Genomic DNA, 20,971 nt, shown 5'->3' with positions numbered 1-20,971 from the left:
GAGAGAGAGAGAGAGAGAGAGAGAGAGAGAGAGAGAGAGAGAGAGAGAGAGAAAATACGTTTAGTCAAGGCATTGTGAATTTTATTTCTACCAGGTCCTGATTTCTAAATATTAAATGAAAAGAGAGCAAAGATATTGGGGAGTATATTTCCATATAACAGATTGAAAGAGACGACCACAGTATTGTGCATATTTCTATACAAAGAAAGAGAGAGAGAGAGAGAGAGAGAGAGAGAGAGAGGAACCTCTATGCCATTAGGATAACGGGCCTCGCTGTGACCCACTGCCGCAGTGCTACAATCGTTGCCGACTAACCAAACCGTACAGAAGCAAACGAATAATCAGAAAAAAAGTTAAGTATATCTTAGTTTTACCAGACCACTGAGCGGATTAACAACTCTCCTAAGGTTGGCCCGAAGGATTAGATATTTTTACGTGGCTAAGAACCAATTGGTTACCTAGCAACGGGACCCCCAGTTTATTGTGGAATCTGAACCACATTATATCGAGAAGTTAATTACTATTACCAGAAATAAAGGCCTCTGATTCCGCATTGGCAGAGCCGAGAATCGAAATTCGGACCACCGGATTGGTAGGCGAGCACGAAAACCAGTCGTCCAACGAGGAACTACGAATAACCAGAGAAAAGTATTTTACACGTTTCCTTTCGAGGGGGAATTTTCAGAATTCTCTACGATGCTTTCCCTTGCGAGAAACTGAACTTTCCCGTACACACCATTTCCCTGCAAGCAGTTGCTCGGCACTGACGTCTCTGCATCATTTTCTAAAGTTCCCATTATTATTCGTCAATGCTAAGCCACATCTATGCGTTATCTTCAATATCCCAGTGATCCGCTGAACGCATCGGCACATTCAAATGGAAGGGCCTCTCTCTCTGCACAATGGCATTCCTCTCAAAAGTGCAGCATTCACTTTTTCACAGTCGTTCTGATAAGTCTCTGAATTTGTTCTTTGACAGAGGATGCAAAAGGTTTTCCGTCGTGCTGCTGCATCTTTCTTCTCAAAGGATTTGTAACATTTGTTGCAATGTCTTACGCGCGCGCGCGCGCGCACACACACACACACACACACACACACACATATAAATATATATATATATATATATATATATATATATATATATATATATATATATATATATATATATATATATATATACATATATACATGTTTTCATTTACTCTTAGTGTCAAATACTCTCCTTTTTCTTACATACACTTCACTGTACCATTAATCGTACGGAATCTTTCAATCTTGCTATATTTTTTTGAGCAGAAATAATAAAAATTACATGCGAATCAGTTTTCTTCTTTCGTATCACACTTTTTGTAAGAACATTACGCATTAAGTATCATCCATTTTAACGTCGAAATGATTCTCGCATTTTAGTACGTTCAATACAAACAAGTCATTTCCACTGCATCCTCAACAGGGGTCATGATCGTGCATTCAGACACACGAATAACATCATCATCAAAATTATTCCCGGATGCTTTCGGTATTCGCCTGATTTATTTACTGGCAAATCAAATTCCAGTCTGCTTAAGGAATGCATCTGATTTATTTACCGGCAAATCAGATCTTTCCTTTACTGGATTGCAATCTGAAGGCTGAAAAAGGTTGCAACATGAATAATTGACGCCGGTGATTGATGATTTGATGAATAAACGAGGACCCTCGCCATCATACCACAAACGTTTCAGAGGAGGATTGGCGGTAATATTTCATAACCTGCGCCCCCTTTTTTTTCATTGCGATCTTACTTTCGCCTCATTTCATTTCTCTCCTCATTCATTGGTTTATTCTTGTTATTTGACATGGCCCACCATGACTGATCTATAACGAACCAAGGCACAATCACGTGAGCAATAGAAATAACCATCTACATCACATAATTAGATGATAATGTTTATTTCCAAATCATGATTAATATAGCTTGAGAGTTCATGTTTGACAGTAACGAAAATAACAATATTTTCACTTGCAAGACAATGAAAAATAAAAGCCTATGATTTCAGGACTATTTTGTTGTAGATGAACCTTTGGTCAATAAATAAAAAGGGTTAGGATTCTACCTCACTCGGGAGCGAACTTGATTCTTCAATGAAAGTTAAGGGTACTTTAGTAGCGCCCCTGCTTAATTATTAACCAAAATCAATAAAAAAAAAAAAGTTCTTGAAATGCAATGCGTATTTTTTATTATTTTTTCAATGGAAATATCGTTACATTTAACGACCTTGCATGCAATAAATCTTAAATGGTATTGCTGACAATCTGATTATACTTAAATTTAAAGATCAGATTGAGGAGATGAAATGCGAGAGGAAACAAAATAGATTGAAATTAATTACAGTTTTAACAACGTAATTGAAACAAGTGTTGTGATTTATTCTGTCATAATGAACTATATTTGTCTTTTGTGTTTCATTCTATTTAACCAATGAAATGTGAACCTTTCATTCCACAAACGGCTACTCTTATGACGTACTTCTAGTTTTATAAATACTTCTTCTATATTTCATTTCATTCTATTTAACCGATGAAATGTAATCCTCTCCTTTTGAAAACGTGTACTCTGATGGTTAAAAAGAATGAAAAGTGAAGGAAGTATTCACAAAATTAGAAGTACTTCATAAGAGAAGACGTTTTCAAAATTAAAGAATCGCATTTCTTTGGTTAAAAACAATGAAATAGAAAAGGGTATTCTTTTATATTTTGTTCTTTTTATCAAATGCAGTTCTAGCCTGTAATTTTGAAAACGTCTTCTCTTATGAAGCGTTTCTAATTTTAGGAATACTTCAGACTGCACTTACCAATTATTGCCTGTACATTTATTATTAATCATATTTCTGCATAAGTCGTGGGCTTAAGCAAATGCCTGTAATTTCTTCTCAAGCCTTCTAGACTTACGCTTTATGAGCATATTTTAATGCTTCCGAGGAGACATAATGGAAAACAACATAATAATAATAATATACTGTTTATGTTGCAGTGAGATTCACTGTGCTTTCAAAGGGGCTCTTCAGGAAGAAAATGGTGTTTTCAGTTTGTTAATGGAGTGCTTTCTTCCGTTTTTGTTTTATTGTTTTTACTTCTTGATTATTTAGGATACTGATCCCTTAACATGTGATTACTTCTGGTTCGTTGGTTTCAATTAAATTAAGCCGGTCTTCTGTCAAAAGATGCCTCCGCCCATAGGCAATTGTGGTAAGGTGCTAAAGAGTATAAAAAGTTCTGGTGTGGGATTCTGGACCCCTCCCTACCAACAAGGACATGGTATAGGAATACTTATTCCATGAAAGCCAAACAAACGTTCCTTTCCTTTACTGGAAAACTAAACACTGTCTTCCTATAAATGTTCCAGGAATTTATTTCCGTAAATTACAGGAGGCAGCATGGTTGACAGTGAGCAAGATATAAACAATATACCGCAAAAGTGTCAACAAAAGCAAATGACACAAGCAATACGCAGATCATTGGATCAAATTGACGACGTCTGAAGACCGACCCCATCAGATTTGTTCGTGGACTAGAAATGGCTAGCATTGTCAACCGGAAAAATAATCGCTAGTGAAAGTGGAACTAGGGTAATTAATGCCGACTCCTTTTGAATAAAGACTATTTTATCAGTATTTGCTAGAAACATAATGACTGTGGTATACTATTAAAATCAACGGTAATTTATTGGAATAATTTCCGTTCGCCTGTATGTTCTTTAATGCAAAATTATGCAGTTAAAAGCATGAATGTGCAAATGATCGTTGCTTTGGTTTTTCCTCTGGAGCCACCCGTGTTACCACTGCAGGGGTGAGACCACTAGCCTAATTCTCCTTTTCCTAATCTAAGCAGGTACAAAATTAGGTGGTGGGCGGAACGATCCACAAACCTAAAAAACATGTATGATGCTGTACCGTTACTGACCACAGAACTTGTAACGCCAGCTCTTGATACAACGACCTCGCACTCTGCCGGACTGATTTTTCCTGTCAGGTGTCTGATAGCTGGTCTGGCCAAGCTTGGAACTAGACTTCCATTCCGCTCCCACAACGGAAGTTCACATCAAAGGGTTTGTTACTGAACTGATCTTAAATGTGGTTCGAAATTGGATGGAATGAAGGTTATCATGAATAATTTCTTGGGATAATTTCAGTGTTTTAGGTTGGAAAATGTAAACCAAAATTTAAGGGAAGGACTTTATGCGAGTTCCTTATGGCATTCCTATAAAGCCTCATATACGCCAAATACTCTCTCTCTCTCTCTCTCTCACACACACACACACACACCATGTCCTCAACAGGCAGTCGAGGATAATAATAACAATAATAAACTCAGGGGTCAAATAATAACACTACTTGTCGCAATTTATTGCTTTATTTAGTGAAACAACATAAAAATGAGAGAAACACTCAGGTTCATTATAGGATACAACAACGTTACTTTAGTTACATACATACAAGGCATGGTTAAAAAGGTGGAAGGTGAGAAAAAAATAAAACAAAAAACCCGATGGAAAAATAAAAGAACTTAAAAATTTAGCTAGCTGGACAACCTTGAATGAAGTCAAGTTCTCCTAGTTCCGGGAAAAAATCCAAAGAATCAATGGGGCCGACAGGGGAACGGGAAGGGAAGGGACGGGGGGAGGGGGGGGGGTGTTTGAACTACTCCAACGTATTCTATCCATTCATTATATTAGCTTAAATATTTTATTTCAGCTACTCATTGGTACACCGGTAGAAAAACTGGCAAAATAAATTTACTCTCTCGATATGAACCTAAATACCTACAAATGCATAAGATAACAATAAACAGCCTATTGTTCATGTGTTACGAAGACCAGCGTCGATGACTCTAGTCATTCCAGGGCCAACTTACGTTAACTAATCAATCGATCAATGAATAGTCGAAGGGAGGGCAGGAAAAAAACTAAAACTGATTAATACGTGGTAGACTTCGATCAAAAATGCTAATTATATTCAAAATATCGGCAATAATAAAAAAAAAATAAAAAAAATAAAAAAATAATAATAATAATAATATTAAATGGTCCCTCATAGCAATGAAGCAACAGTTTACAAAGAAAGTGGTAATATAAAAGAAACTCATAAATAAAAGAGACAGAGAAAAAAATCCATTCTTTCTCTTGACAGGAAGAACATGCCAACGGCTCTTACTCTAAAATATGTAACTAACAAAGCATATGTTGGTTCATTGGCACTATGAAAACTGGAAATCATAATAGCGATAATTGCAATGAGAATCAGACAAATGATTTACAGTAGATGGGTCATGCCAAACGTATAAGTAAATCTATTTCACTACGCGCTAGAGATGACTTACTCATCCTATGACTATTAAATGGATTAATGCCCTTAAAAGTATATGGTTGTATTTTTTCTCTATGTACAAAATCTTACAAATGCCAAGTTATTACCGACTATACTCTATCATACTACAATGGTAGCAAGTCGTACAACCTGTTTATGCCGAGACATAAGCGGATTTACAACGTCAGAAAATAATTACTGTTCACCTTTTGGCTCGATTTACAGGTCAAAACGGCAAAGCGCCATTGTGTCTGTCACATGACGCAGAGTTTGACATTATCAATCTTTTATTTTCTCCAGAATTAATGGAATTACGCATCACGCTCCCTCTCTCTCTTTCCTTTTGTGCAGCTTTTTGGTAATTAGTTTCGCTCTTCTTGATATGTTACAGTTAAAATTGACATTATGAAGCACAATCCATAAAAATGTAATAATATAAAATTAATCTGTCGAAATATTTCCTATGAATATTGCAAATAATATCACCACTACTTTCTCAATACGGCCAGTAGTCAATATAAATATAAAATACATACATATATACATACATACACACATATATATGTGTGTGTATGTATGTATGTATACACTGCACGTGTATGAATATAAAAAAAAATGAAGGAACCAAGGAGAGGTGTCCAACCTTCTCACATTGTATGTAACTACCTCGACACGACTGACCCCAGCAAGTTTTTAAAAAAAATAAAATAAAAGACAATAAATACAAGTTAAATAGTAATGGAGAATTACTAAACATTATTTTCAAATTGCCCTGGACTGCTTGAGGGGGAAGAATGGGACAGCATTGTACGTGTTGATGAGGGTTAAATTAGGCTTCGGGCATTGTTAAATATACCTTCTCAGTGACCTTGCATGACCTCAGCTTCTCTCTCTCGGCAGTACCCTCCAAGCACTGACTGACTTGCGAGAGGTCCGTTTATGGACTTACTTACAGCCTTACAGCGTGTATTTTATCTGCTGTCCATAAATGTATCCCTGCCCACATAATACGTATACCCAGTTTCAGGCAGGACAAAAACTGTGCCCACTTATTCTACATAAAAAGGAAAGAATGTGGTTTATCATGGATGATATCTTGTGCATCAATTTCTTCCTTATTTTTGCACTGGTGAGGTAGACACTGGTAATGATGACGTCACTATCTTTTTCAGACCGGAGATGGCGGCGTCTGGCGCACCGCCGCTGACTCTGGTTTCGTATTTTCATCGTTCATCACACGCTTTGCAGTCTCCTTTTCACGGTCTCTTTGAAACTATATGAATACTTAACTTATGGATACAGGTATAACCATTTTTCCCTATCTCTCTACGTATGTACACAGTTAAGTATTAAATGCCACATAACACCACGGGTAAAGAGTCCTTTTCTAAGCCATCGGCAAAAATCAAGTGTATACTTGTAGTTCAGCAACATCAGTCCCACACACATTATAAAGCAGACTCCATACCAAGGCCTTAGCTCTCTTACCTACTCATGATTCTGAAGAGTACGCTTGTAGACAGTGACGCTATCAAATCATATGAAACCGTTGCGTTACTCTAAAAAGCACTTCACACAACGGGAAAATTGGTTTCGAGGTTTCCAGAACGTAGATTCGCGCCAAGAGGTCTAGCTACGCTTCTTCTTCTTCTTGTCCTTCTGCGAGGGTCAAGAATTATGGAAAGCTGAATGAAACTATGAACTGTCCCAAAAGTTGAAACAGTTTTCCACCGCAACTCATCTTTTCCTCCAACGCTTCTCCTTACAAAGTGTTTGCCGGGTAAAAATGCTTCCGCGGACAGACAAGGCGGAGGAGACGAGAAACCCAGTGGATATTTCCCTCAAGGATAAAGAAATCCCAAAAAGAAATCGAACGAGAGTCGCTACCACCCTTGGGCAACCATCTACCGCCAGGCAGCAGTCGTTTTGGCTGTGGCCGCTGTGATGGCAGGATGGTTGGCCAAAGCAGGTGAAGCCAAAAGACGGTCTACAGAGTCCCTCTCCTCGGCCTGTTGCTGAACCTTCTGGAAAGTCTCATTCTTCAGCTCTGCTGCGATGGCTTCCATCTCCTTACGTATGGTGTCTGTCGAAGAAAACAAATAGGTGTCAATCTCAAGCAACAAACACCCCTGAGAGTTTCCTGGTAATTGTATGAAATTAATATTTTCGTAAGAAAAGGGACTTACGTATCAATTTCTAAAATATTTTTAGCAGTTTTCATCAGCATAAAGGGAAAATACGCATGAATAATTCACAATCTTTTCATGAATTCAATTTCATATCCTGACAAAAATGACTTTCTGGGGAAACTAACACCGTTACGCGACTATTTAAGACTTAATGACTAATTTTTCATTCTTTTAATAGGATTCATAAAAGTTGTCTGCTCATTTATCATATAATAATCTGATGTCTAACATTTTCATACTGAGATAAAGGTTGTGGAAAGGAAGATAGTTATTCTTTTTTATTTCTGGTAACCTTGACCATTATTATTCGAAATATGTATGAATGTATATATCTAAATCCATATATATATATATATATATATATATATATATATATATATATATATATATATATATATATATATATTAGAGCTTTGTTTCTTATCAGAAAGCCGCAAGGCCTCTTATAAGTGGATTCTACTGTATGTATGTATGTAGATATAAATAACACACACACACACGTATATATATATATATATATATATATATATATATATATATATATATATATAACGTGCGTGTGTGTTATTTATATCCACATACATACAGTACAATCTACTTATATTATATATAATATATATATATATATATATATATATATATATATATCAGTATATATACATATATAATATATATATCACATAATATAGATATATACCATATATAATAGGGGGTATATATTGCAATACACCCACATATATATATATATATATATATATATATATGACACACACACACACACACACATTCATTACACACACATATATTATTTATATATAGTATATATATATATATATATATATATATATATATATATGCACCACACCACACAATATATAGTATATATATATATATATATATATATATATATAATATATATATCATATATATATATAGTTTTTTATATAATACATACAGACAAACCACCACTAATATATTATATATATATATTTATATATCATATATTTATATATATATATACATATATAATATATATATGAAATATATATATATATATGCCACACACACACCCACACACACACAGTATTTATTTGATATATATCACACAAACATTATATTATTATAATATATAACATATATATAAAATATATAATATATATACATATATATATACACACACACAATCATATATATATATATTATATATATATAGTATATAATATATAGTATATATAATGTGTGTGCGTGTGTGTTCCAAACAAAACTACCAACTAGGAAAGGCGTTATTCACTTACACCTACCGTTTATGTCTCCAAGCGCATCTGGAGAGTTGGAGCGGAGGTGGTCCTCGTACCGACTTCTGCGCTTGACTTCGACATCGAGGCGCTCCTGAAGGCGCCGACGAAGCTTCTTCAGCTTGGCGCATCTCTTCTGCATCAATATCCTGTTCTTCTGCTCCTCCTGCAACTGCTTTTCAAGGGTCTCCCTCAGTTCCCGTTCTCTAAGCACTTCCATCTTCAGCTCCGCTGTGGACGAAATGGAGAACTCGATTGATATCGCGATGCAGAAATAAGTTATGTAATTGTTATCAGAAAGCACAAAAGAGAAATGTGGTTGGCATATTGACACTTCAGTGCATAAACAAGAAATACTAATTCCGCACATCACAATTGAAATACAATACTGATTTTGTATTGCAGAAAATAGATATTATATTGATATTGATTTTGCGTTGCTGATTACATATAAAAAACATTACTGCTACGTATAATAATCATAATGATAATAATATAATAATAATATTAATAAATATCGATTTTGTCATTAGCATAATAGCGAAGCGTGAAACCAAAAGTTGGTATAAAATTTGAAAAACTATTTTCCAAAAACGCAACAGGAATTATAACAGCAAAATATTTTGCGGGCAAAAGCATCAGTTGAAAGAAACCTAACTTTAGCAATAATAATTGCTGCCACTGTCTTCGTCATTATGAAACTGAAGACAGAACTGAGAAACTGGCCTCTCTTTGAACATCATGTTTACAATACTGATTGAAATTAAATAATAGCGACCATCCTAACACTCACTTGTCTCATAAAAGTTTAAAACCAGTCTTTGTTGTCATTACGACATTTGCGAAGTTGAAATTGAATAACCAAAAAACTGTTTCACAACTAAAAATTCTTTTCATGACTCTTATTATAGTGAAAAATATAAAAACTTCAATACCCGTAACCCATACAATACGATAAAATATAAAAAAAAATGTACCCAAGATGAAGGCTATAATTAAGTAAAAAGGCCGCCCTTTTTCGTGTTTCGTGCATTATTTTGTAATAAGAACTATGACAGTGGCACTTCCACAAATTTAAACTCTTATCAAGAAAATGAATACCATAAAAAGCTAACTTCCGTAACAGCTGCCTAGACAACTGCAAACTAAACTTATAACCTGGTAATTTAAGATAAAAATGTTAATTTATTGACCTTTAAATAATAACGATCTTTATTTATGAACAATCAATTTCGCAAAAAAAAAAAAAAAAAAAAAAAAAATCTGGTCTTCGTAATAAGTAAGGAGCAGTGATGGCACAAACTTCCTGAGGGCATCTGCAGAGCTTTTGCGATCTTTGAAAGGAATGAAGTACTAAAAGGGGAACACTACCTTTCTCATACTGCGTCTGTCTCTCGTGATGCCGTGCGTTTTCCTCTGCAACCCGAAGGAGACCCAAGATATTGCGTAGAAGAACTTCCGTGGATGACAGCGGGGCGCTTCCTCCCATGCTCATCGCACCCCCGGGCCCCCCTGCCCCAGGCGGCGAACTGAGCTGCGTTTGACCCAAATTACTGGAAGCTCTCGTCCAGGCATCAGCGATGTCCATTGCTGCAGGAGAAGGATGCATGAGGTCAAGGTTGGGAAAGCTCTTCATAATGATTGGTAATACTGAAAAAAACAAACAAATATATATATACGTATATAGTATATATATATATATATATATATATATATATATATATATATATATATATATATATATATATATACACACATACATACATACATATATATATATATGATATTACAGGCAGGTAGTGAAATGTAATTATTGTAACACGGTGAAACTGTTTCGCCGTGTTTAGTACTAGCCCCCGTTGGATCAAATGACCTTAAGTGCATTTCGCTCTCTGCCTGAAATTTCAGGTAGTTTTGTGAAACGCTTGGTGCATGGTTTCGCTATCTGCCTGTAATATACATATATATATATATATATATATATATATTATATATATACCCACATATATATATTATTATATATACTATATATATATATATATAATATATATATATATATATATATATAATATATTATATATATATCTATATAAGAGTGTATGAATGTATGTATGTATTATCTTCCCAGGGATATTCTTTCCTTAGGCAATTTGTTTGTGTGTGTGTATATATATATATATATATATATATATATATATATATATATAAATATATATATATATATATATATATATATATATAAGCATTAAGCTACAAATGTCTTTTAATTATCTAATTAACTCTACCTCGGAATTAATATATTATCATATATGTATGTTAAACAAAGGAGAATTTTTTAGTTGATAAGGAATTCGTCCGCTCATGGGGCCTTGTGGGTGAAGCGTGGCACTGTACGTCCTTAATTCTTGGTTCCGTGGTTCGAGCCCATGAGCCGAAGTATTTCTTATCAACTGAAAAACTTCCCCTTTGGTTAACATATATGGAAATATATTAATTCCAAGGTAGAGCAAATTAGAGACTAAGTATATTTGTAGCTTAATGATTGTATATGAATCATGAGATGAGATAACATTCATTTATATATATATATATATATATATATATATATATATATATATATATATATATATATATATATATATTAAACATTTCTCGTGACACTTACATTCATCCTTGTCCTCGTCGTCATCCATATCTGAGAGTCGATCGACGTCGTCGTGTTGGTTTGTCCTGCGGTCGTCGTCGTGCAGGTCCTCCCGAGCCGAGTCGTGGCTTGCAAGGTCGTGCTCTCGGTCGTCGTCTCTGTCTTCGTGCGCGTCGTCGGATGCGGCGCCCTTGGAGAGGTTCAGGACGGGTGAGGTGGGCGGCTGATGGTCGTCGTGCGTGGACGTGGGCGGCATGGGATGGGGTCCGGCGATGCTGGTCGGGGTGAGGCCGTGTCTCTGCTCAAGGGCCAACTGGCGCTCCCGCTCCACTCGCTCCTCGTGCATTCTGCAAGGGCCACACACAACCACTTACTTCACTCATAATATCAAGGATCTGAATATTGGTATCAATCAAAAATAATCATTCTCTTCCACCCTATAAGGTCTTCGCTAGAGTAATCGCTAATCGCATTCTCTTATAACACCAGTATCTTACAATCAATCAGTCACCACCAAATTCTCAGCCATTTTACAATAGTTTTCGATCTAACCAAGGTATATCAATAAGAGGCTACAATATATTTTGTGATATGACACAAGGGAATCTCTCTCTCTCATCTCCTCTCTCTCCTCTCTCTCTCATATATATTATATTATATATATATATATATACATACACATATACTATACATTATATATGTATGTATAGAATTTATTATTTCACATAAATACACACACACACACACATATATATATATTAATATATGTATATTATTACATATACACTATCATATGATATATTTTTATATAAATATATATATATATATATATATACTATATATATATATATATAATATATATATATATATATATATATTTGTGTGTATGTGTGTGTTTATGAACTTTCAAAGAGAGATGACATGAACATTTGAAAACGGGAAACATAAGTTCTCTCATTATGTCCATAGAGAAGACATGATCCTATTTCAATAAGCTGCCAATCAGCCACTAGACTAGCGCGTACGTACCTGGCCAACGCTTCAGGAGTAATGTGTGGATGTTTCAGGGGCGAGGGGTCGGTCGGTGAAAGAGGGTGATGCCCTACAGGAGGACCACCGGGAAGCCCGCCGGGAAGGCCTCCAGGCATCAGATGTGGGTATCCCAGCCCCATGTGGTGGGCCATGTACTGGAGGGGTTGAAGTGAGGTGGGGCATGGTATCCATTGGCCAGCAATGGGGATTTGTCCAGGCGGTGATCACCTGAAAATAAGAGAGACGGCAACAGGTTAAATCCTGACAATATCTAAATATTGAAAGGAATTTGAAAAGGCAATCGACACAAGGCAAAACTTTGGTCCAAGATAAACAAGGAAACGAAGAACTCATACTAAGACAAAACTGGAAAATACGATTGGTGAACAAGAGATTTAGTAAATTAATATATAATAATAATAATTTATATATATATATATATATATATATATAATATATATATATATATATATACATATATATAAATTACGTATAACAAAGAACATGCTATAAACGGCCGGGCTATATCTTAAAGCACCAAATTCTTGTAAAAGAACACATTTCACGATAAATTGTTTTAAATAATTATACAGCTTTATACAGCTTTAAGATTAATTCACAAGTAGCCCTTATTGTATATATAGCCTTAATTCAGAAAATTACGAATAGACTTCTTCTTCACATGATGGCATTTAGAAAACTGTCCTGGTCTATCTATAAAAGCCATAAAAATTTTATCATTACGGACAAATCATTCTCGGATATTCAGATCTGCTTTATGATAAAATCGCAACTTATAAATAAGTAGTAGTTCTCTTATTATAAAAACAAGCAAGAGAATGTTTTCCCGATACGATGTACAGCGCGGCAGAGAGCAGCTTGACAAGCAATTCTCTGTGAATGGAGCGATTATGAGACCATGAGTACGTACAGCGTTACAGAGAACGCAAGTCTGAACCGAAGCCTTTCAGCGCAACAAGAGGCTAGACCGAGGCCGCTTTTTGCGCCTTGTTTACGTCCATTACATATCGATATATTTCGAACGGTTGGCCGTAGTCAATTATGGACAGACAGTCTATTTGGAAATAACTCCACCCAGCACAGCCATATTTTCGTTGTTGTTACATAAACCCGTAATCACAAGTCCCACATGGATGTGATTAAATGGGAAAAAGCGAGACAAGGAAAAAAATGAGGTCTGCGCGAAGTGAAGGAAGGGAGGGAGAGGCTGAACCAACCAACCAACCAACCTCTCCCAACCTCCAATGAGCAGAGATCGCTTGGGCCCAGATTGCCGCAGATAAAAACCCCCTAACACTCCTGGAGCATGTTCCTGTCACACCTTAGCATTTGCCGCTGCAGCCAGCTGCCAACACGTCATTTTTTCGCTTTCATTGACAGCCAATCATAGCTGCGTCACCCGAAGAAGAAAAGGTTTAGATCATTACAGCGTCTGAAGTCCTACCTCCTTTTGCAGAGGAAGAGTGTGTGTCGGCATCTTACTTTCTCAACTTTCGCTTTTACAGGTCTTTCATGATCTCCAATCAGGTAATGGTTCGCAAGCAACATTTACTTGGTTCAAGGGGCCATGCTGCGACTAGAGAGAGAGAGAGAGAGAGAGAGAGAGAGAGAGAGAGAGAGAGAGAGAGAGAGACCCGTCAAGGTCAAAGGAAGAATCAAATCAGCGTCTATATTTTGCGTTCGAACTCGATCGAAGAAAACTTTTTACTCCTTTTCAATCAGTCAAAAGCAGCAATTAAAACTCGGATACTGATTAGCTTCAAACGCATTAAGTAAATACCAGACTTGCACTAGATTAAATAAGGACTTTAACGGCCGTGTTGTTACTGCGCTCAGTCGACAAGAACGATGAAAACAAAAATAAATGCCCCAGTACGAGAGAGTTGGAGAAGAGGGAGAACGCATGGAGAGAACCCAAATCACACCAGATGAGAGAGACGAGAGAAGAGAGGAAGAGAGAGAATGATTACAAATGCATTATTTTACGATATATTAAATGAAGTAGCAAGAGATTTTAGTTGAACACGAAGGTGGGAGGTTAGTTGTGCATGGTTCCTTTCCACATCTCTCCTGTAAGCATGGCGTCAATAGCCATGGTTGATGCAACGCCAGTTCACGTAGCCTATATCAATCAATCAATCTGACAAAAATCGCTAGCACAACAGTAATCATCAAGAGCAGAGGACAAGGTCGTGCATCTGGGATACAGATTAACCCTCATTCTTTATCATAAGATGAAGGATTTTACTGACACGATATACATACAAGCGCAACAGCAATGATCATCGTACACATGGCATGAAACATAGTGACGGTTGCTTAGCGGCACTCCGGAGGGAAAACTTACTTGTGCGTTGCCCCGTAATTTCCACCGAATCTTTCCTCATCCTTTCCGCCCTGCGTTCTGTCTTTTCCAATTGCCTGTACGTGAAATATTCGAAGTTTTGTTCGGTTACCTTGAAATACGTTCTTGTTTACGTTCATAAGTTTCTGAACGCCAATCGTCGAATCTTGAGAATTTACACTCGTTCACCAGCCAGAAATGAGGCTCACTTCGTATTTTATATGTTAATTATCATGTTCCTTTGACTTTCTTATTTATTTGATGTTATTGATCTCGTCTGTTCTAAATTCACCTTTCATAGCTGACGCCTCACTTCTCAATTTCCTTTTCTAAGAACCTGGGCTATTCCACTGGCCCCGTAGCAGCATTCTGCCTCCCTGCTGTGGTTGCAGCTTCCTTGCAAGAACAGTAATAATAAATGTCTATTCTTAAGACCGGTGCTTCAAAAATGCCTCACTTTTGTATTCGATGCGAATCTGATTCGTGTGTTTTCTTGATTTATCCGATGACTCATTAATTGACAGCACTATATATGATCAAGAGATGGTCTTTCTTACGTTGATTTGTTAACCTACAATCATGTTTACTTATTATTCGAAATTAAGCGCAATAAAAAAATAACTAATAATAATGGTGCCACGAGTCTCATTAGTCTTTCAAAATTCTTACAAAACTGAGCTGTTAAATTTCTCACTAGATTATTCAAAATCTCCCCTCAGTTTTTTTTTCTTTTATTCATTCTATCCAAAATAAATGAATAAATAAGACAAATCGCAAATAATGAATGTAGTTCGAACTTCAAACAGGGACTTGTCTTTCGAGAGGGGAGGGGAGCAGAAAACCTAAAATGAAAGGGAAAGGAGGGAGTCAATATTGACTTGACTGTGCCACACCTCGCAGGTCCTTGAATCGGGAAGTTGCAGCAGCAGCACGTCGACCCCACCTTATACATATTGCGGTGGTATTCTACTCTCGCTTTAGAGGTCATTATAGGTCGAATGATCGATATATATATATATATATATATATATATATATATATATATATATATATATATATATATATATATATTATGTGTGTGTGTGTGTGTGTGTGTGTGTGTGTGTGTGTAAGGTGCGTTCCAGTGCCCGCGCAAACTCTTATTCCTAACTGTAACAATTCATTCAAAAAGTCAAAATCAAAATGTTTCATAAGACAGTTAAATCCTATTGCTATCATTCTCCTCTCTTCCAAAATTGGTGTACTAAGCGGCATTGATTGGAATCCACTGGTTTATTTAAGGCATCATCATGTGGTTGAGGATATAAAACACAGCGCCGGAGGTTATCAAGGCAAAACAGACACGCTGTATTCTCTTCCCCAACTAACTCTGCCAACGCCTGGAACGCTGAGACTACGAGGACAGTGACTGAACGCCCTTATGCTTCAGGGTCGTAGGGACGACAGTCGAGTCTCCAATGACTCCGATTAATTATTTCAACGTGACACACCACAGAAACACTATTAGTAATGATTGTTTATGATGGTGCGAGGCTCTCCCGTATGGATCGAGCCTTTCTGCTAAGCATCGGTCGCCTCGCGATGCGCACTTAACCACTCCGATGAACGATCGTATCTGCAAGGGGATGGCCACGAGTCTGTTGTGTCGTATGTCTATTCAGGGGCCACTTTGAGCTGGGTCTGCGTATAATACATAACAATAGTTATCTTGTATGTGGGGGGAGAGGGAGAGGGACCTGGAGGGGTAGGGGTTAGGGTGGGGGTACAGAGGTTAGTAAGTGGGGGGAATTAATATATTTAGTTGCCTTCCTCTCTCGTTTAGTAGGTGTGGATGACGGGAAAAGCTTACCTGTCTCTTCATTTGACTTTACAGGTAAATAATGATATTCACCTGCTCGGTCTAGACAGTCTGCTTCTCATACACGAAATGAACAGCACTCTGCCTTCGGTTTCTTTCTAAATTACAGCTAAAACCAAGAGAGCATTAGAAGCACTTCTAGGAACGTATCTCAAAATTGATTTTACCCGACGGGTTGAAGAGCGTTAACTGGGAACAAAATCCCGGTAAAGCACCACGATGTAAAATTATAACCATTTTTTTTATTATTATTATTATTTGGTTTCTACAAACCATACAGCCTCCTCCTCATCCGTATTGGCCGGCCCCTTTCCCCCTTGTCGCCAATTATGTAGGAAAACATGACGGAAGACACACCAATTTCAGTCAACCAATTAGTGAAATTGAGATGAAATATCATTTCCGACCAGAAATATCCCCTAATCGCCACGTATAATACAGTTACCTATACTAAATTCTGCTAACGTACAGCGTGTATATATTTATATATGTATATATAATATATATATCTAATATATATATATATATATAATATATTACTATAATATATATATAATAAAAATAAAAAGAGCCCATAAAAACACCAAATCGTTAAAAGTTAACGCAGGTAAGGAATGAGGGTAATGAGTTCAGAAAATGTCTTAGCCATATACTATATATATATATATGATATATTATATATAGATATATATACCATATTATATTATATATATATATAATATATATATATTCCTATGAATAACATACGCTAACAAGATGTACATTTTAGGAACTTCCAATGTATCAGGTTTAAACAATATCTGCTACCCCATTTGAGAGAGAGAGAGAGAGAGAGAGAGAGAGAGAGAGAGAGAGAGTGAGGATGGGGGGGGGGGAGCGTTATACGTACTACAGCTTACACACTTTTATCATGAAGTCAAATTACGGGCATTCCATCATGGACTCCAATTGGTTCTTCTTCGTGACTCTCCATACTTTCAACTTCAAAACTCCATTAACATCCTTAATTTAAAGTCTGTGCTAATGTGCCAATTACTATTAGCATAAACCCACAAATACTGGCGCAAAGCGGCCACACCTCCTCAGAAGCCGAGGAGTGTTTCCAGCCGTTGGTTGCACTCCTTCGTTCGTGAAAATGGCGATTGAGTTTAGTGGTACAACAAATTGGTTTCCATTTATTTTGTTGTATTTATCAGGGGAAGAAAAATTCTCGGAGACCTTTCATTTATCCCCGTCCCTCCTCGGGTTCGTGGGCAGGTTGTCTGGGGGAGGTCGTTTCCAAGCTCTTTTGACCACGTTTCCATGACCACTTACTTACTCCTTTTCTTAGTCTTTGAAGACTTTCTTACCTTCACCTAAGCATGGCGTCAGTCATAAACAACCCCGTTTGGGTCATTAACAAATATTTGCTATTTGCAATGTCAAAAATGAGGCAGCCTGAAGAAGGCCGACTTTCCTTTTCACGCCTCCTCCCTCCGTCCTCCCGATTTCCTTTTGACATCGTCCTCCTCCCGAGACCAGCTATCAATGAAAAGTGTCAGTATGATCCTGCACTGGCGCTTTCCTTATATAAACCATGTCAATTTGACAAGTTCACTTTGATATGCAGGTCAACAGGAAACAGGAAACATCGTCTTAACCACATCTTCGGTCTTTTTCATCCGTGAATCAACCGACACTCCAAAATGAGATTTTTCATGAGTGCACCTCCATGCTCCATCATGACAAGAATGAAGAACAGAAATGAAAGCCTGCACAACATGCTCAGTCATGCACTGCATGCAACTGCTTGAGCCGAAAGATACACCTCATGTGGATCGAAACCGGCGAAAGCAGACGCACACAAAAACACTTCTTGTACAAACACAGGACCTCGCCACTATCCTAGACGTGAAATCCTCAGCCCCGCAAAAACCGAGGAAACAAAGACAACGAGAATCATTGAAAGGATTCGCGGCATATTCCGGGGATCGTAAATAAGCGAATTAATTACAGCCCTGGATTTACCTCCGTTGTTATTAGCTCTTTCAACTATTTGATTACGGGCCCAATTAATGTTCCAGCTTTATATCCAAATCCGACAATCGACTGAAATACGAGGTAATAAATTTGTCCCTAAGAGCATAAATACGGCGATCCACACGGAAATTTTCATCTGATTTGCATTAGGGCCGTTGACGAATTTCATTTACACTATTTCCCCGCGAGTCTGCTGAGTTCTGAGTCTTCAGTTTCACTGTATGCCACACGAATGAATATTATGGCAACTTTCAATTTCACCTTGGGTGATAATGTTTTATAAGGTGGCATTTCAACTCATTTAATGTAATTTGATACTTGATTTCACTTGAAGTTTGTTACTTTTGACATTTTATTGTCACTATTTTCTCGGACAGTCAGACACCTGGAAATTACCGAAAGTCCCCAGTTTTAAGGCGCGAGGTTGCATACCGTTTAAGTTAATAGTTTCACTGTCAGCGATACCGATTTGCACAATCAAATTACTTAATATGACAACACTTTACGAAATATACCGTTCGAATTCTGTCTTTTTTTATATTACCTATATTAATTACTTTGAGAAGTTTTGTTTTAAATATGAAAAGTAAAATCAATTACAGGTATAAAAAAATCTGGAAGAAAATTATGTACGAATCACCACGAAATATTTTATTATGTTTACATATGAACAAGACGACTAACAGCGTTATCAAAGTCTTATCTGTAAAAAGAGATTTGTATCAAAAGAATGTTGTTGACGCGAATAAAACATAAGTGGGCAGAGTCTAGCACATCTAATGATATCAGATTATAATCTGCTTAAAGATCTTTAAGTTGGCAAATAAGGTGCAATATAAAAAATGTATAATTCATATCTGCCTTTCTTAAACTAAATACAGTTCGCTTGACTGAAGGGTGGTGAAATACACTGAGTATGAAGTTCGGTTGGCACGCCAGCAACACCGACGGAGAGCAGAACAGTTGCCATACACAATAATTTCTAAATCTTAGTACATGTTGCCAAATATGAAAGAAAATTCAGAAGAACCTATCCGCTTGGACTACTCCCTGCCTATTCCACACTTCTACATTCTGGGCGTATATATATGTTTATATACAGAGTATGAAGGTATGTATGATGTGAATGTATATGTATGTATGTATAATAATATATATATATATATTATATATATATAATATATATATATATATATATGTACATATATATATATATATATAATATATATATATATATATATATATATATATATATATATATATATATATAGAACGCAAGTGGTTGCTACGACAATTTACTAAGGATTAATACGTCTTCACGTAGAACAATTTGGTTCGAGCAGGAAATATGATGATTTATATCACTATTCGACATAAAGCCTAGCACTGAGGTACTTACGCAACTCACTCCTTTCAACAGACACTAAAGTGGGTTGAAGTGGTTGTACAGCAAGATTGAAGAAAGGAAGTGGAATGGAGGTGAAGTAAAAAGCCTAGAAAGTGTGTGATGCTAGGGGACTGCGGAAAAACCCAAGTAATGCCTACAGTGCACCACGTGAGGTGCACTGACGGCGCTATCCCTTTACAGGCTTTTTAAACCGCGAAGCACGAGTTGGATGACAGGAGTTTGGAAGTCAGAGGAGAGGCGACGATATATAAAAGAAAACTTTTCTGAATAACGCAATGAGAAGCTCTGATCAAAGCTAATACTTAATCTTATCCTCTGCAATGCGTCCACATTTTAATTACTCCCGTATGTAACAACGGTACTCCAAGAGTAATGAACTCTACGTTTGGACTTGCAAATATAATACATCCCGGGGATCAACCTCCCTCACTATTGGCCATTTTTTTGTATAAAAGTGTAGTGAGTTGCCGTCTCGACCCTCTCGTCGTGTTGCAGTAAGTTTTGACGGTATAGGTAGGTCAGTATCAGTATATAACCCGTGATTTTCAGTCAATTCCCTTCTCTTTAACCCTTTTACTGAACCGTTTTCAGTTATAATTCAAGGTAACTTGGTTTTTTAATGAAGGAATTTTCTTTGACGCTCAAGGACACATCATTCATTCAATCAATCCATCATCTATAATAGTAGTAAAGGTAGTAGAAAGTAAAGTACGATGGCATTAAAGCTCTATCATTCTTGCTATACACTGGAACCTTTCAAGTACGTAGAGACTACCAATAAACCTGTTACTGTCCATTCTGTAGCTTCCTAAGTGA

The 20,971-nt window shown here is 36.6% G+C and overlaps 1 protein-coding gene across 1 annotated transcript in view; it reads right to left on the bottom strand.

Moving 5' to 3' along the window:
* Positions 1 to 4,380: 4,380 nt before the first annotated feature.
* Positions 4,381 to 20,971, bottom strand: part of LOC135204021 (dachshund homolog 2-like) — a 99,551-nt gene continuing 82,960 nt past the window's right edge. The window contains 6 exon segments of the mRNA XM_064233956.1: positions 4,381 to 7,428; positions 8,830 to 9,060; positions 10,201 to 10,419; positions 11,495 to 11,820; positions 12,503 to 12,665; positions 12,668 to 12,733. Of these exon segments, the coding sequence (XP_064090026.1) occupies positions 7,250 to 7,428; positions 8,830 to 9,060; positions 10,201 to 10,419; positions 11,495 to 11,820; positions 12,503 to 12,665; positions 12,668 to 12,733 (1,184 nt within the window). The 3' untranslated portion in view covers positions 4,381 to 7,249.

Source organism: Macrobrachium nipponense, chromosome 44, assembly GCF_015104395.2.
Source record: "Macrobrachium nipponense isolate FS-2020 chromosome 44, ASM1510439v2, whole genome shotgun sequence".
NCBI classification, from domain to species: domain Eukaryota; kingdom Metazoa; phylum Arthropoda; class Malacostraca; order Decapoda; family Palaemonidae; genus Macrobrachium; species Macrobrachium nipponense.
Note: the sequence above shows the minus strand (reverse complement) of the source record. Positions and strands in the feature narration are given on the sequence as shown.